The 19,598-nt window shown below is 38.7% G+C and overlaps 1 protein-coding gene across 4 annotated transcripts in view; it reads left to right on the top strand.

Annotated features, from left to right (window-relative positions):
* The window catches only part of LOC109426672 (homeobox protein orthopedia), a 138,952-nt gene that overhangs the window by 40,796 nt on the left and 78,558 nt on the right, over positions 1-19,598 (top strand). For 3 of the 4 annotated variants that reach the window (XM_019702204.3, XM_019702205.3, XM_019702207.3), the window contains exons 2-3: positions 653-846; positions 929-1,087. In XM_019702204.3, the coding sequence (XP_019557749.1) occupies positions 653-846; positions 929-1,087 (353 nt within the window). The remainder of the gene's footprint in view (positions 1-652; positions 847-928; positions 1,088-19,598) is intronic. The other variant, XM_019702206.3, reaches the window with a different exon arrangement.

The raw sequence follows: 19,598 nt of genomic DNA, 5'->3' as shown, positions 1-19,598 counted from the left end.
TGCCACGTTTTATGTAGATGAACGTGCTCCGTACGTGACCCGATGCGATGCGATGGCGGCCCGGTGCCTGATGATGGTGGTAGGAAATGGTTGGCGAATCCGCCCACCTGTGCTCTCTGGTGAGGAACGAGTGCTTCTGATTTCACGACAGATGGAATTTCGTGGCCAGGTGGCGAATTGCGGGGGAAGTGAATTGCATTTATCGTAAAGTAGAATTTCGTCGCTTAGTTGTTTGGTGGTGGCAGCAGTAGTAGTGTGATGGAGGCGAAGGTATAGAGAACAAGTGTCTGCTAGTGTCACGCGCTTTCGGCACAGCTGCTGTAAAGTTGGGGAAAGATTCTGGAAAATCGAAACGTGTAAAATGCATTTTCGTTTTGTTCACATCCATTGGCAAGAGTCGTATGTCGTTGTTGGGCCATGTCCGGAACAGGTTGACATTAAAGTAATGAGAATCGAGTGTGCACTCTGACGGTGTGCCATTTGGAACTCTATGTTCCTTCTATTGAAAAGTGTGCATAGAATGCATTTAGAACTGGCTTTAACTAATTAACACTGTTCGACTATTCATTATCAAATTCGACAATCGAACATAAAAATCAATAAGTGCGATTAGTTTTAACATTTGGCCTTTGTGTTCCTCTTCATCCCGCAGGGCCAAAAGAGTGTGACCTGCCAAAGGCAGGCATTACGTCGCTACACGGTGGCAACGGTTTTGGCCCGGTTCCTAACTCGGCCAGTTCGGACAGCAATGGCAATCGGTTGCACGTCAACAGTGGCGGTGGATCGGCCGGCGGCGGGGGAAGTGGGGGTGGCCTCTGTGAGCCGCACAACATACTCCAGGATCAGGTAAATGTAGCTTAGCGTCCTGCCGCTGGGTTCCGCCCGGTCCGCTCCATCCAAGTAAACAACTTTTCTTACTCTCCACTAGAATACCGACAAAAATGGCAAACAGAAGAGGCATCGAACTCGCTTTACCCCTGCGCAGCTGAACGAACTGGAACGGTGCTTCTCGAAGACGCACTATCCGGACATCTTTATGCGGGAGGAGATCGCCATGCGGATCGGGCTGACCGAGTCGCGTGTTCAGGTAGGTGGAATGATAATTTCTTGATTCAATTTTTCTTTTATATGTACAATTTTGATAATGATAAAGCGAAAAGTGTGTACGTAAAATGATCACCTGTACAAGCAGTACACAGGGATTTGAGCACAGAAATCTTCAAAATTATTAAATATTATCAGGCAAGTGAACAACTCTTCAAGCGAATATATCCTACGAGGTATAAGGCCTTTAGGGCCGGAGGAGTCATATATTATACCAAGTGAAAAATGGCTGTATAAAATCACCTACTCGATAAAAAAGACTCTGCAATCGGTAAAGTTAAATGCTGATTTTCGATATGGTTTACATTCATATAATCTAAACGTTTATACGGATTTGGACAGTCTTCGTAATGAATATTAAACAGTTTTTCAGATCTTTACATATTCTACGTGTTCCAAACTGTTTTGAAATTCAGTTTTCCAAAAATGGTCTGTTTTAGCAACAAATTGTAACATTGCATAATCTGCCTTAGTTTGTGAATATCTTGGAACCTCGGAAGCCACTCGTTGACATTATTAAGATAATGCAGGTCATCCTAACTAACTTGGAGTTTAGAACTACAAATCTACATATACTCACAGTAGTCATATCCGCTATACAAAGAAACGTTGCACAATAAACTAAAACTACTGAATCTGATTGAATTGATGGATTGATTATAGAGACGTTCGGCCCTTTGCTAGTTCGTCTTTTAATCTGATTGAAGACTGATATACAATTGTTATTTTCAGTGATATCCACACTTTTTCTTGACATGTACAGTCGTTACATTGGTGATTTTTACTATAAACTATAACATCACATATTTAATTATTATCTATTACCCCGTTGGAATTGTACGAATCATTTCAAAACTCTCTTGAGATATTGCAGACCAATCAAACTATATCGAAGGGCAGAACTTGAAGTCTACACTCATAACATAAGTTTTACTAATACTAATACTGATTTTACAAAGTAACGTTGCAGAACTAACTATGGTTGCCGGACCTATTAGAGGACTGATTTCTTTTATTGTGTACTTTTGGGATATCCAGGGTCGTACAAACTGTCCTGAAGTTCGGTTCTTGAAATCTACTGCTGTGTACAGCAGCTATTTTCGATTTGAATTGTTTTCTCATTATAATCTAATACCCCGCGTGAATTGAACATTTTTTTTGAGATATTCCAAACAGCCAAACTATTTCAGAAGGGCTATAGACCTAAACTCGTAAGAGCATTTATATCCGTTTTACAGAGCAACGTTGCCTATGGACCTGTTTAAAAACTCATAAATAATACTTTTTTTTGCATTCAGAGTCGTAAGAATCAAACTGTAATGAAGTTTAGTCCTTGTCCCACTCAGTCGTTAAAGTTATATACATCAACACGTATTGTTTTTCAAATTATTCACATTAGGCGGAAAAAAAGTCTTAAATGTTAGAAAATAATTAAATCTACAATAATTGGTCAACATTTGCTTTATAACACAGCGTAACAAAATTTAACTTATGGTCTGTCTCAAGAGCAAACTTATGTGTCTGACAGATTTTGAGCCGCTGAATCCGAATCCGGGCTCAGATTTGCTCCAGCACGTCCAAATTTTGAGCTATACCTCAATTTATATGGCAAAATATGCGATTTTGGGCATTTTTGACTGCAAGCATGGAAATATTTGTTTTAAGCAATCAAAAGGTTATTAGGTCAATTACCACCAAGTTAACGACTCATGCAAAATATTTCGTTTTACCAAATCAAATTTAATAGTTTTAAGCGATTTATGTTTGGTACGATATTTACCATACAAGTCACCCTCCAAAAGTTGCATCCAAGTTAACTTACTAACTTATTAGTCTACGAGGGAGTCTGAGATGACCTAAACTGAACCAATGCGGTTTATCGACATCGCCTTACGGCTATGAAGACTCTTAGACGCTTTCCACACCAACACTACATCGTATTCAATCAGGGATTTACAGACAGAACAAGCACTAACATTAGACAACGGATAGCACACATAACCACCCAGGTAACCACTAAGCATTTGAATAAGCCGTAGAGCAGACTTTATTGAGCATTTGAACTGCTTGCTGCCCTACATAAGCAGTTCGTATGCATAGCTGCCTTGAATTGGCATAAACTGTGCTGCTCAAAAGCTTTTGGCTGTGAATAAGCATTTCAACTGCTTAAGGTGTTTTTGCTTGGAAGCATTCAGAGTGGTTTTTAACTGCTCTTCACATGCTAAGAGCAAATAGTATGAGATTTGTTATATGTTTGGCAGCGCATGCTATCTCTCTCTCTCTCTCTCTCTTACAGAGTCTTTGCCTATGTTGATAAATTTGTACATCTGAGTTGCATATTGGTTTTTCCCTTTCTCATCGAAAAGCTCCGCAACGAACATTGCTGCAGCTGGGTTGGATTGGGAACATGACCATCGAATTATCATAATCATTTTTCATTTCGTCCAGGGTTTCATCGAAGAATATGTGATGAATCAGTGGATGGTTTGACGGATCATCAAATTATTGAGATGTGGGAATCATATGGTAAATCGAAAAGGTAATGAAATTGCCTTGTACTCAACGGAATAGCTCTTTGTGAACAAGTTTTGAGGTGTTGGCACTGAAGCTGCTTTTCACTTACTTCTTTATATTAGGGTAAAATCAGCGCACGCCATCGGAGCAGTTGTGGCATATCCTAGAGTGTGTAGCAGAAACTTGAGCCGCATAAATGATGCAGTAATCACCGGATCGTTAGTTCAAACACCAACAACTACAAAAACATGCAAAAAAGTACCACCTTATTCAGCAAAAGTGTGGAAGAAGCGGGAACGTCAAGAGAGCGAATACCAGACGTAAATCTACTTTTGTTTTGTTTTGCTCGACAAAGCGTTACGAATTCTTGACATTTTGATACGACGTTAATGAAGGTGTTGCACTCAGACAGCCCTTTATTTTTCCAAACCTGCTTTTAAGTAGCACTATAGGCGTATATATTACTAATTATCATTAAATGCCTAGCCATAAAGGCAACTATAATGCTGCAGGAATGCTATTTTAAATGCTTACTGGTTACTTGGGCGCTATATGTCACATAACAGTGGAGAATTTTCCATTTGACGAAAAGATTTCCCCGACTGGAGCGGGATTCGAACCCACACTCCGAGGCTGACGAAACGCCTAGATGACTGACGGCTCAAAAGAGTTTTGGCGAGTAAACAATTTCATCATACCGTCATCGTTTGCCCCGTCCTAAATGCGACTTTGCGTCTGCAGTGTATATCCAACAGTTTTATAGCGTTTCTCTTTGCTTCTTATTAGCAATCAATGCTTGTTACAAGAACTAGCTATCTGCAGCATTAGGCTTCAATATATCCAATGTCGTCTTCTTCCTTTTTGAAGAAGGGTTGTTTTTCTTTCACTGTTCGGACTCTTTTTTCGTTAAATTTTTCTCATATTTTTTTCTTCATGATTGCCTGTTCTTCTTCCTTCTTCTTCATACAAGCAAATTTTGGTTCCTCGGCCTTCGTTGTTTTGACATTCTCCTCTTGTTTTCGTTCTTGATCCTTTGTCGCCATTGTTTCTGACTTCCACTTTTCTCATTAACTTTAGGCCATGTTCATGTTGTGCGGAATTTCCGCCATCATCGTCTTCAACGGGTGGTTGATCTCTTCCAATGGTCAGAAAATATAATAATTGATATAAGAAATATAAAATGACACTCCTGAAATTATTATTTTTGTCTTACCTTTACTATCCTCGTAAGTAATATTTTCAAATTGCTGCAGCGTTTCTGTGAATATCAACCTTTCCGACTTATTTTTTTCAAAACTTCCAGTAATTGAAGAGTGCCAACTCATCAATATCACATATCAATAATATCACTTTTTCCAGATCGATGCAAATCTGATTAGCTGATCCTTTGTAAGACCTTTTTTGGCATAGTGAGTTGAAATCACTTTCCGCTGCCGTCTCCTCAGGTACAACGCTTTTTGTGACTTTCTTCGCACTTGTAGGCAATATTCTGAAATCAATTTCATTTACATCCCACGTCAAAAGACCACACAGTTTGAACGCCTTTTTCGCGCCCTCCTTAGAATGTCTGAAGTTGTCGAATGCTGTTTTGAGTAGTGAGGTAAAATTCAACTTCTTAACTTAAGCGTTCCTGACAAAACATGCATGCTTCCATACGACTTTGCTCCAGATCTGTTTTAGTAGTCCAAAAACTTGTCTGTCCAAAGGCTACAGGATCCTTGTGGAATTGGGATCAAGTGCAACCAATGCAACTTCGTGGTTGGCACAGAACTCCGTCAATTCAATGCTGGTATGACTTTTATGACCGTCTACGAGCAGAATGACAGGGAATGCAAAGCAATTTATCAACAGCTAATTATAAAAGTCATTTGTAATGTATTCGTAGAATGTCTTAGATTTCTGCCTACCTTTTCCGGATACGCCTACAGAAAAGACATCTGGACTGAAACATGGCTGAAGTTCCGTGACACTCGCTTTCCTGGGTACAAAATCATCGGAGGTGTAATCTCTCCCTTAGCATTACATTAAAACAGGGCCGTGTAGCCATCTTTGTCGGAATCGTTATAAACAAAATATGTGTTCTCAACATTCGGACCGCAAATTACCGTGAAGTCCTGTGGAACAAGCCTGGACCCTGATTCGTCAATGTTGTAAATCCTTTCAGGTTCGCTGAAGATAGAAAGGTTGATGCCATCTTCTTGAACAGCTTATTCTACCCCCAGAACCAGTTTCAAATTTGCAGCTCCGCTTCCACCGTTGTGGCATTAGAAAGTTTCATGCTTTAAGTGCTTCTTTTTCAATTCCGCGTGTCTCTTACTGCCTGTTATTACATGAATAATATGGAACACTACAAATTCTCTATTTTAGTTTTCGATTGGCGCCCAGCCACGAAAAATTCAACAAAACACTATAAATGCACAATACAACGTCAAACATTATACAACGCATCACACAACTATGATACAATACAACACTAAGCATCAGAAGTGCCCGGTTACCCAAATGGGCAACAATGTGCGATCAAAGGATGACGAGGTTTCGTTTATTGATTTAGGTCCATCAATAATCCTGGAATTGTGTTTTGTTTGGCAGTTAGCTTTTTAGTTCGCAGCATCTGCTACTGTTTTCGTAGCTTGCTTTTGTTTAGGATCACTAATTCTAATTGGTGCCTTGATTCCTGAGCTCATATAAACCGTCTACATTTTGATGTCTCTGTTAGGAAACGGTTTGCTTCACTTCCTGTTGATCATTCAGGTCAAACATGTCTAAAGATCCTATCTGCAGAAGAGAGGCTCTCTTTGGTTTCCCTCTCTTTCGTGATAATTTAAGGTGTTTATTTGTATTATGATTCTCTCCTTGCATTGAACGATAGTCAAAACAATTGTCTTTTGATTTGTACTGCAAAAATAGTTGAAAAGTGTACCATTACATTGCAATAATTGAAAGAGAACGTGAACAAAGAGAGCCTCTCAAATGCAGATAGGACCTTTTGAAATGTTCGGCCTGCATTGCCCAAAATGGCCTGAAAATAGGCAATCAAATTGTGGCTCATTAAGGCGAAACTGGAAGCTTTTTTTTTGGTTTTTGATTTTTTATTAAATAACGAAGCAATATTTTCAAAATCGGTTTTCGTGCACATGTAGAGTATGGATCAGGGTATCTTCTGATTTTCTACCGCGTAAAAAAATCAGAAGATACCCTGATCCATAACAAAGAATAAAAATAGAAAGAATGCCCTCTCTTGCCTTTTTCCATGTAAACGTCAAGCGACAAGACAAGTGGCGCTCTCTAAACGTTTCAAGGTGGAAGCTCAATGCAATGTTTGTGATTTGTCATAAAAGAAGGTGGTGTTTGTATGTTTGGTATTCGCATATAATCAGTAACACACACTACCGCATGAAAGTTGAACTTTAATCCGCAGATAGCGCTGCGGTAGTGTCGCCCGAGCATCGACGGAGTGGGCATTCTTGATATTCTTATTCTTTGTCCATACTCTACACGTGAACGAAAACCGATTTTGAAAATATTGCTTCGTTATTTAATAAAAAATCAAAAACCAAAAAATGAGGAAATGCTTCCAGTTTCGCCTTAAGGCTCGTTAAATTAATTATTCCGGAGCACTACAAATGTCGAACAGGGATTTACTAGAATCAAAAAGGCAAGATTTTTTGTACTTTTCTCTTTTTAACATAAACTTAAATAAGATCCGTGATACCACTTTCACCGATAGATAAGATTTTTGTGGATGATTGCAAAGCTTCCCCAAAAATTTCGTTAGCCTGCATGTAGGTGACCTAACTTATTCTACACAACATCGAACAGATAAAATTTCCGTAAAGGATATAGAGTGTTGCTTACAATGATAATGATACAGTAAACGCATCAAAATGGTAAAAAAATCTTACCACACCAATCAAGGTAACAAATCATCAAGAGATTTCTTCACGCAAATAAAAATCATGTCATCAATACCTGTGTTACAAAAAGGACTTAAATAGGTTTTAAATAGGTTCCCTGTCGCAAAACTTATGAAAAATTTCGGCAGAATATTCAAAATATGGAATATGGAATAGAAGCCAATTGGCCGCATGTTTTTTACGTCACATTTTCTCTAAGAGCTGCTTTCCTATACTTCGCAAAAAATCCCCCATGATTTGTTTTTTTTTCCAAAGTTTTTCAGAAAATGCATGTGTTATTTGAGGAATTTCAATGGGACTCGTTCTGATTTTTTTTTCATATGTTATTTTATAGTTTTAAAGCTTCAATAGAAATCAAAAACTGTTGAAACATTTTTATGGGGATCTCTAGCAATGTTAGACGGAGTTTTTTTTTGTAAAATTTCAGCTTAAATTTGCTTAGAGAAAATATGGCTGAATTTTTGAGAGATGTTCTTCATGGATTAAGCAAGTAAATTATATAGAAATTCCGAAAATGATTATATTGCTTGAGGAAATTGTAAAAGAAAAATCCTGACAAATCTTGAAAAAAAAAAGATGTAAAAATCGACTAGAAATTCGTTCCACCAAAGATTTTCTAGGAAGTTCTATTCTTAGTAAAATCATAAATTCCAATAGGAACTTACCATGGTTTTCTGGTACAAATTCACAAACAATTTTTATTAGAATTTTCGCTAAAATTGCACTATCAAATTTTCATAGCTCCATGAACTTCCACCAGAAGTTGACTTAAGAATTTCATCAAAAAATATTTTGACTGTTCGCCACAAACAGATCGTGTTCATTCCAACAACGGTCATGTGAAACAGGAATCGTTGAAACCATTGCCAACGATATTGCCAACTAGCAAGCACGTATGACTATCGATTTTCCTGACATCTAATGAAATGCTAAAAGCATGGTGTCAAACCAGCTACACGAAACCATCTGTCCAGTCGAATGTCCTTCTCATTCCTACCGTCGTTGTGTCTCGATATCGTATGGTTATCCATAGCTTCTATTCGGCTTTCGCTGCTTGACCGGGATGGGGTTGTCCAAGATTGTGCGACTTTCTGTTTCGGACTAAGTATAAATTTCTCATGCCAAACAAATCAATTTGTGGCCAAGTCTGCCTGCACAGCATAAGATTGGTTGCTCTCTACTTCAAGACTGACCATTGTTGGACTGTAGTCGTCATCGTTGGTCTGTCACCACGGACCAGCACGCAACACATGTCACTGCGGATTTACGGGTAAGATGTGCCGGACGAACAGGGATGATGGAACAGGTTTCTCACAAGACAGTCATTACGGGAGTGTTGTTGGATGGAAGAGCCTGGCCCTTTGTCTAAGGAAAATGATTTGATGCTTTGGGGCTGGTGAAGGATTACAGGAAAACAGTCACATATCATGTTTATGTAAATGAGACCTGGTTATAAATTTGTGGCCCGGGATGCGAAGGAATTACGTCATGTTACTTTAATCTGTCGGTGATTAGTGATGATATTCATTAATTTGACGCAGGAGGATTTGCTGCTAGCTGTCATTGTTTTCTGATAGAGACAGAGAGTTCAAACAGCTAACAAAAACAAGTTAATTACCTCAATTGAGGCATGCGATTTGAAAAATGCGACTATAATCCGAAACTATTTACACCAGTACGGAATTACTGCTTCAATTAACTCTCCGCCCGGTAGTCTATGTGGACAATTAACTGCCAACCAAAACGGCTGCTGATCCGAGCAATGACCACCTACGGCTCGGAAAGCAATCAAACCATCAAACAAATCGTTCCAATATAGCCCATCGGAGGGAGCTCAAATAGCCATCCCGTAGGTAGTCGTCGTCGTTTTCCCCCTCGACGAACCATACAATCAACGAGACACCAGAGAAAGAAAGCAAGCTCATAAAATCATAATGACATCATAAAAATCGAATCACAAAAATCCCCTGCAGCTTGCTGTTTCCCCTTCGAAACCACCACCGTCACCACGTGGTCGTCGCATCTCACCAGACAGGGGGTAGCCAATTTCCGATTTGAGCATAGGATTTTGCAAAACGATCGATTTGGTTGAAATCATCGGAATTCAAAATGTGGCTCCGACACCTTTCGCCTTTCGGGGTGCGAAGTGAAAAAGATAACAATCAGCTTACAAATCGATGCAAAATTTCCATATCAAGGATAAAGTTTTGCCATAAAAGCCCGATTGTGCTCGGTATCAAATTCAGAAAGTTTCTCCCAGCTAGATCCTAATTACACACATGGATACGGTTCATTAGACGTAAACTATGATAGTTGCAGCAATCTTTCGAAGCTGGTCTCAGCCAGTAGCCAGTATCTGCATGCTCATGAAATAGAAGGAAAGTTCCCAGCGCGATAATTGGGTTGATTGGAAAAGTTCATCTTCTGTGGTGGGTTTCTGGGAAATCTTTGACTACACTGCTGCAAAGAACCTAAACACAGTGGCATACAGTAGTGCCCATCTGCATGATCCAGTTAAGACCGGGGGAGATAAGCAACCTTGAAACGTTGGAAACAGATTTGCCTGCAGCCAGTGCTATGACGAGAGGAAGAAAATTTCCGAACAATCTTCCAGTCTGGTTCAAGCGTCTGAGCAGGATTTTTGGCGCAGAGACGTGACCCGACTGCTGAATGCGCCAGATGAAGTGGGCTTTCATTGATTGATTTATGTCTCGGAAACGTTGTTGGGTGTTTGCACAGGGTTTACTGTGCGATACAACTTGAATGTAGAGTAAGGCGGCTTAAGTTTTGAAATGAAAATTTCTTAAACTGGAAAACTGACACTTTTTGCTTGATTTTTGCAGAGAAGGGCTTGAAAACATGTTCTAAGATCTGTAGTGATATCTATGATATCATTTTTTGTCATTCTCGTTGGCATATCTCCAAGCTTTCATCTTCTATCTCCTTTGTTCCTTTCTATTATCTTGTATTTATTTGTCTTCCACCTTCTTTCTTCTGTTTTCTACCTTCTATCTTTTATATTTTTGTTCTATCTTCTATTTACAGTCTTACAACTTCTTTTTTAACCATCTGTTTATATCTTATGTCTTCTATCTTCTACATTGTATTTTTCGTCAAGCTCACTAGCATTCAAAGTCCTTATTCCATGCCATATTATAAATATAGATTTACCAATGTATGATACCCAAGGGATTTTATGTTCAAAATTTCGCAGTACAGACTTGAATTCCCTTGCTCTTCTTGTGACATAGAATGGCATCTACAGATGATTTCAGGGGATGAACCCAAACCTTACCATCACCGTCAACGTTTTCTTATAACACCGGTGTATCGCACAACAACCGACAACAACAAAACGGCGAGAAAATCAATCCGATATCCCGATATATGCCGTCAACGTCAGAGGAATCCCTTCGCACAGCGTCGAACTTTCCCCTCCATCATGATCAAAAAGTCAACCCGGCAGAAGAGACCATCACAAGACAATATAAAAGCATTAGTTACATTATTATCCTTTTTAGATTAGATACACCATCTGTAAACATTGCGTGCGGCTCGTCCCGAACCTCCCGAATTTTCCCATTCCAAGAGGTGGTCGTGGAAAGCGTAGTAAAGTGATTTATCGCCAGTTTACCACCGACCATTACCACCCGCCAGTCAGGAGTCAGCAGCCAACATCGACGTAAGTGCAGACAGTCAGTGCCACAGTCCACAGAGACGAGGGGTGAATTTTATGTAAAATCATTGCGCTCCATTAGGGGCTGCGCGCGTGATTTCCATCACATGCCAACCTATCCATCGCGACGCAAGCCGGTTCTGGGATCATGAGTCGCACTAGGCCTCGAAGGCGTGAAGATGCGGGTCACTGTGGGGTGGAAAACCTCAAGGCAGAAGGACGTATTTATAGGTGTGGTATCATAAAAAACAACAGCTGATTTTTATTTCACTTTTGCTGCAATCAATATTTCAATTCAGATGTTTTCGGGATTGGCAATGATTTCTGAATTGTCACGGGCTTTGAACCAGTGATTTGGTTGAGTGTGGAGTGGCATGGCTTAAAATAAGATCTTGAATTAGGACCCGTTTTCATGAGTCCAGCTGCAATACAATACTAACCAGCTGCCTTATTCTTCCTCAACCGTTAAATGACATCCTTAACTTCACTTAGCGAAAAACTTTGTTGATTCCCATACTCTGCCGTGTTGACTTGGTTATTCCTACCGCTGACTTGATCCTCAGCGCCTGCATTCTCTGCAACTTTCAGGTGTTCGCTAAAGTGCTACTTTTATCTTTCAATTACGTTGATCCGTCGAGAGGTGCACATTTCAGGTCGCAGTACTTGGCTGTTGTGGGGAACGTTGAGCTTCTAGTAGAACTTCAGTGTATCTTGAGAACAGTATAGTAGTTCCGTTTTATCGCACTTCGCTTCCTCCAGGAGGCGTTTCTTTTCCCGAAAGTGGATGGTCTGCTGCTTCCGCTTTCGTCTGTAACGTTTTGCCAGGTGCAATGCTGCAGTCTCACCGCTCGCTCGGTGTTCTGCTCCTCCTAGATATCTTTACGTCGATCCAAGGACCAAGGTTTCTCATCTAAGGAACACTCCTGCATCGTTGATGGCTGCTTTATCTGTATTTCAGCTAGTGTTGAAAATGTCATTTCGACATATCTAAATTCAACCACATCCAGCTCATTATAGAAACTCAACCTGAAAATATGGTATATGAAAAACTTGTGAGCCTAGACCAGCTCTACAAGAAAGTCACGGAAAACCCGCTCTTTTTTGAATATTTGAGGTAAATGTCACTAACAACCTTCGAAAAAATGCCAATTGATATTCACCATGAATATCATTAGCATTTTTCGAAAGTAGTCCGTGACACTTACACTCATTGCACAATTATGGGTCACACACAATTATTAGTCACTTGCCACTTTAATAGATAAATACTAATTAATTGCAAGCTTTTGTTAGCCATAATCATTTTTCGTACATAAGTTGATTTGTTTTGTGTCACTATACGTATCGCACACAGGCTTAAACGTCAAAACACCCATATTTTCAATATTTTTTGTTCGGCACAAAACCATCTGTCAAAGTAACGCTTCGATTGTGTACAGGGGATGGCCAAAATGTTTGGGATAGGCAACTTTTTTTCTCTCACAAAAAAGTTCAACAAGCTATAACTTTTCATAGAGCGCATCAAAAAATCTCAAATTTTGACTGTTTGGCAACCTATTATGTGTGCATCATTGGTACAAATTTGGGCTCGATTGATTAATATTTCGCAAAGTTAGAACTGTTCGCGTGAAACACCATTTTTCAGACAACTCATTTTTGAGGTGCCATATCTCGGAAACCAGTGAACCGAATTGAATGAAATTTTGAACGTACACTAACAATATATAAATGCTTCACAAACAATTAAAACATATGTACTTTTTAAACATTGAAACAAATTATCATGGATTGACACTTTTTCGATTTTTCTCGAAAAAATGTAATTTGTTTACATCAATGTCAATAAATTTTAGTGTTGATATTCGAAGATTTTCCACTTCTGTTATCAAGTTATCTTTAATCAGATATATTTGAGCCTATTTAGATTGAAGGAAGAACACATTCAGTATTTTTTGTATGGTATTGTAAATTTGACTTATTTTCCTCTATATGGGTAAAAATTTCAATCTGGTATAACTTAATTCACCGTGAAAAAATATTACATTTTATAACGTCGTATTAAGTATCAATATATTGTTGATAATCGTTAAAAAATTCATTCAATTCGGTTCACTGGTTTCCGAGATATGACAGTTCAAAAATGAGTTGTCTAAATAATAGTGTTTTAGCCGAACGGTTCTAACTTCGAGAAAAATTAATCAATCGAGCCCAAATTTGTACCAATGATGCACATATAATAGGTTGACAAACAGTCAAAATTTGAGATTTTTTGATGCGCTCTATTAAAAGTTACAGCATGTTGGTTTTTTTTGTGGGAGAAAAAAAGTTGCCTATCCCAAACATTTTGGCCATCCCCTGTATATCGGAAAGTGCGTGCCCTGCCTTTGTAAGCTCTGTAAAAGCGAGCTATAGTGGTTTTCAAGTGCGAAATGGTATCGCCACCAGAACAAGGGTATAATTTACGTTCTAAATGTAGAAATGCATGTGACTGCAGCTAATTAAAGCATATTTCAGGCAAAATTTAAGTGACTCATTATTGTGCCAAGGAACACCGAAAATCACACAATTATGGGTCACTGTTTTGTGCAGCATAATATTGAGTGTTCTGCGTGCATGGGCATTGCATACGTTTAGGCGTTTATCGGTGGTTGTGTTGGAGATTTTATCCCAATTTTGAAAAATTGATTCCGAATCGTGAAAACACGCTTCGTTAAGAGGTTTGAGACCAGTTTTAGATTCTACTATAGTTGATCTATCGAAAATAAGTGATCATTCATTGAAAAAATAGAAAAAAACATTATTGTTGAGACGATTCCTCTTGAGTGACCCATAATAGGCAACAAATTGACCCATAATTGTTACACAGCCAATTTTGACCCATTATTGTGGTTTTCATTATTTACCAACATTTTAGTAATTTTCATCGTTTAGAGTGAATTTTACAAGCAGATTTTTATATAAAACGATAAAAAGGAGTTTCAATGAAGAGAATATAAAATAAAAATAATGAAAGTGTTATTTTTGTATGAAAAACGATTCATATTATGAAATGATTGTTCCTTGAGTGACCCATAATTGTGCAATGAGTGTATTTTAAATATTCGAAAAATATCGTTTTTTACCGTGACTTTCTTGTAGAACTGGTCTAGCCGCATTAGTTATTAATATACCATATTCTTAGGTTGAACTTAGATGCTGGATGCGGTTGAATTTAGATATGTCGAAATGACATTTTTGCCAATACGTTGTGAAAACGTCAACTTTTCACTGACAAAAAGAGCGCTAAAACGGCCTACTTTTTTCATTAAAACAAAAGTGCCAAAAAGTGCTACTTTTCGACACTTGTGCTGAAAAGTAGTACTTTTCGGCACTTTTGCCAACATCCATTTTCGTGTGTGTAATCAATAGTAAGATGAACTACATGTTAGGTAAGGTTGATGAACCATGATACTCAGTCGTATCTCGTTCTGCAGACGCATGTAACCTATAAAAAATCTTATTCAAACCTCATTTTTCGTAATGACAAATAATGTTGTATGCAACTCATTGCAAAACACGATTTTTTCAGCACTCGTCGTATTTATCCAACTCGGCAAGCCTCGTTGGATAAATGTACGACTCGTGCTGAAAAAACATCATTTTGCAACTTGTTGCATAAATAACTATTTTTCCATTACGTTGTGAAAACATCAATTTTTCACTGAGCAAAAGAGCGCTTAAACGGCCTTCTTTTTTTCATTAAAACAAAAGTGCCGAAAAGTACTACTTTTCGACACTTGTGCTGAAAAGTATCTTTTTTTTTAATTCATTTTGACCTTGTAATCAGTTGCAGGATGTGCATTGATGTGCATGTCAAATGAGGGTGATTGACCATGATACTCAATCGTACATTAATCTGCAGAAGCATGTAACCTAGAAAAACCCCTACTCACATCTCATTTTTCGTAATGACAAAAAAATTTGAATGCAACTCGTTGCAAAACTCGATTTTTTCTACATTCATCGTATTTAAAGCCTGTATCCGCAATAATCGGGACACAGAAGCACGGCTGTAGCTCTGTAATGAATCGGTAAAATTGGCCAAATAATTGACTGAGAACTCTTTGGTATATGTTCATTATTTGTACCAAATTTCATCAAAATCGATGGATTACTTTTAATTGTGGATGAAAAACAAACAGACGTGGTTTTAAGCATTTTGTCCAATCATGACCAATTTTCATTCACATAATAGATAGTTCTTTTACGCTACAGTTCAAAGTTCTGTGATGATAATTATGAAATTTCGTTAGCAGTTATGACACTTATTGAGACACTTTCTTGCAAAATTTCATCAACTTTGGTCATTTGGTTTGGAAGCTACTGGTGTTGATAGAGGTTAGTGTTAGTGAAAATTTTTCGTGTTTTTTATGTGCGATTTTTGCCTATTCATAACTTTTGAATTTCTTTGTCAATTTACATGAAATTTTCACAGAAGGTGGTTGATTATGTGTATATTATGCCTGCAAAATTTGATGATTATTGGTATAGTACTTTCAATAGTACAACCGAAACAATAAAGGGTGCTGACTAATTGCTGCCTGAGGGGCTAAAATCACGTTCAGTCCCAATACATGTTTCGACTATAACATTGTTGATAGTGCATCGATTTTTTTTGAAATTTTGCCCATGCAACAATTGTAGATTGAGAGGTTTGCGTTCAAAATTTCAGCCATTTCCTTTGTCAAATTCAAAAGTTACAGCGCAGACACACAAAACTGGGGGCTGTACAAAATTCAATGGCGCACTACTCTTTCATTGCTACTACAAAAAGCATTGCACAGATTCACATGAAATTTTGTAGGTGAAATGACCACACCTTAAGATGTTATTAGGCCGAATTTGAGCAAATTAAATCTGTATATTGCAGAGTTACTGTTGTATTTCTGTGTCCCAATTATTGTGGATACAGGCTTTATCCATAAATGTACGACTCGTGCTGAAAAAATCATTATTTTGCAACTTGTTGCATAACTAACTATTTCAGCACTATCTAGCATTCCTCTAGAGGTGTCTTATGAAACTCGCCCTCGTAAATCGGCGTTCGTGCAAGACAGTTGAGCCAAGTGACTAAAGTGCCTACAGTGCCCAAAGTGTCGTGTGATTCTCAAGCGAACTACATTGCAAGGCCAACCTAAGTAATTAAAAGTTCAAATAAGAGGGTATGGTATGTGGGGCAAGATGGGTCAGGGGGCAAGAAGGGTCAGTACCGTTTTCAATCGCACAATATATGTTTTGAATCTTTCAATAATTTTCCCAGATGAACGACGGGGATACACAAAAAAGTGGTATATTGTTTTGAAAATTCTATACGTTCCTCGCACAGAAAAAAAAAAAACAAAATATTTTTTCGTTATACTGCTTATGCTATACATTCCATATAACTACGTGTATTGTGTAGACGGGGCAAGATGGGTCACCCTAATTTTTCGGTATGTTTGCATAGTTTTTGAAAATGTTTTATTTTTCATGGAAAGGCTATTCTGTGACCTACATTATCGAAGCGATGAGAGCACTGAAAATTTGAGAACATATTTTTTAACATTTCCTTCAAAAAATATACGTTTTCAAAGTCCGTTTATGGCTACCCGAACAAAAATCTTCTAGTTCTGAGAATAATCTACCGATATGTTTCAACACTTTCTTCATGTAATCTGTACGTCTATGAAGCTTAGATGTATAGAGAAAAACTAGAAAATATAGTATTTTTTGTTGGAGGAAAATCGAGTTTTATTATAGCTGACCCATCTTGCCCCCGTTAAAATGAGGTGGGGCAAGATGGGTCATGTTTTGAAAATTGTTTGTCAAGAAGCAGGTTTCAAACTTTATTACCTTTTTATACTCTTATATCATAGCTGACTAGTGTATCGAGAGTCGTGGTAGAATACAGAGAAATGCGATTTAAAGCCTGTATCCGCAATAATTGGGACACAGAAGTACAGCTGTAGCTCTGTAATGAATCGGTAAAATTGGCCAAATAATTGACTGAGAACTCTTTGGTACATGTTTATTATGTGTGCAAAATTTTATAAAAATCGATGCATTACTTTTAACTGGGGATGAAAAACAAACAGGCATGGTTTTAAGCATTTTGTACAATCATGACAAATTTTCAATCGCATAATAGATGGTTCTTTTGCGTTACAGTTCTTAGTTCTGTGATGATAATTATGAAATCTCGTTGGCAGTTATGATACTTATAGAGACACTTTCTTGCAAAATTTCATCAACTTTGATCAATTGGTTTGAAAACTACTGGTGTTGATAGGGATGAGTGTTAGTGAAAATTTTTCGTGTTTTTCATGTGCAATATTTGCCTATTCATAACTTTTGAATTTCTCTGCCAATTTCCGTGAAATTTTCACAGAAGGTAGTTGATTATGTGTATATTATGCCTGCAAAATTTGATGATTATTGGTATAGTACTTTCAAAAGTACAGTCGAAACAATAAATGGTGCTGACTAATTGCTGTCTGAGGGGAAAAAATCACGTTCAGTCCCAATACATGTTTCGACTATAAAATTGTTGATAGTGCATCGATTTTTTTGAAATTTTGCCCATGCAACAAATGTAGATTGAGAGGTTTGTGTTCAAAATTTCAGCCATTTCCTTTGCCAAATTCAAAAGCTACAGGGCAGACAAGATTCACCCCCGCACCAAATGTACCATGTACAAGACGTTAATAAGACCGGTGGTTCTCTACGGGCACGAGACGTGGACGATGCTCGAGGAGGACATGCAAGCACTCGGAGTTTTCGAGCGACGGGTGCTAAGGACGATCTTCGGCGGCGTGCAGGAGAACGGTGTGTGGCGGAGAAGGATGAACCACGAGCTCGCTGCACTTTATGGCGAACCCAGCATCCAGAAGGTAGCCAAAGCCGGAAGGATACGGTGGGCAGGGCATGTTGCAAGAATGCCGGACAACAACCCTGCAAAGTTGGTGTTTGCTAACCATCCGGTTGGTCGTGGAGTTCGCGTGGAGCGCAGAGAGCACGATGGGCGGACCAGGTGGAGCGTGATCTGGCGAGTGTTGGGCGTGACCGACGTTGGAGAGCTGCAGCTGCAAATCGAGTATTATGGCGGCAAATTGTTGATTCAGTATTATCATGAATTTGATGTTAACTAAATAAATGAAATGAAGGGCAGACAAGCAAAACTAGGGGCTGTACAAAATTCAATGGCGCATATACTACTCTTTCATTGCTACAACAAAAACTACTGCACCGATTCACATGAAATTTTGTTGGTGAAATGAACACATTTTAGGATGTTATTAGGCCAAATGTGAGCAATTTTGCTGTATCTATTGCAGAGTTATAGCTGTATTTCTGTGTCCCGATTATTGCGGATACAGGCTTTATATTCAGAAAGCTATAGGGATCCATTTCTTAGGTGACCCATCCTGCCCCCACTTACCATACTTTATAAGATAAGCAGTTTGTTTGAAGTTGCTCATTAGCCTTCTAAGTAGCTTCATTTTTGAGTAATTTTGGAACTTCAAAGTTCATATAACGTAGCTGGATATCTGACAAAATTCATACAGAAATGAAAATGTATTTTGAATTTTGTAACTCATGTCAAATACATTTTGATTTTGTGATTCATGTGTGAAATTGCTTCCGATAATTAAATTTTCACTCACGTCGCTCCTATGTAGATTTGAACTGGATGCTCCTGCGTGATAGCCAGCTGACTTACCACTGCGCTGCCAAAGTCACTTGACAAAGTCAAGCTAACTTCACTACTGTACTAGTGTACAAAACAAGCTACCGACAGAAAATCGTTTCAAGTCAAAGTAGAGCATAGGGCTCTCATGCAGCAGCTATAGGTTCGAATCCGGTGGGCGGCATATTTTTTTGTTGAGGCCAATATTCATTCATTTCATTCATTCATTTATTTCGTATTACATCAAATTCAAGATAAAACTGAATCCACAATATTTCTCCATGATACACGGTTCGTGGCTGGCGTTCTCCATCCTCGGTCACGCCCAATGCTCGCCAAGTCACGCTCCACCTGATCAGCCCATCGTGCTCTCTGCGCTCCACGCCTTCTTGTGCCAACAGGATCTGTCGCGAACACCAACTTTGCAGGGTTGTTGTCCGGCAATCTTGCAACATGGCTTTGGCCACCTTCTGGATGCTGGGTTCGCCGTAAAGTGCAGCGAGCTCGTGGTTCATCCTTCTCCGCCACACACCGTTCTCCTGCACACCGCCGAAGATCGTCCTTACCACGCGTCACTCGAACACTCCGAGTGCTTGCAGGTCCTCCTCGAGCATTGTCCATGTCTCGTGCCCGTAGAGGACCACCGGTCTTATTAGCGTTTTGTACATGGTGCATTTGGCGC

Source organism: Aedes albopictus, chromosome 2, assembly GCF_035046485.1.
Source record: "Aedes albopictus strain Foshan chromosome 2, AalbF5, whole genome shotgun sequence".
NCBI lineage: Eukaryota > Metazoa > Arthropoda > Insecta > Diptera > Culicidae > Aedes > Aedes albopictus.
The sequence above is the reverse complement of the archived record's forward strand: the minus strand, read 5'-3'. Positions and strand labels throughout refer to the sequence as shown.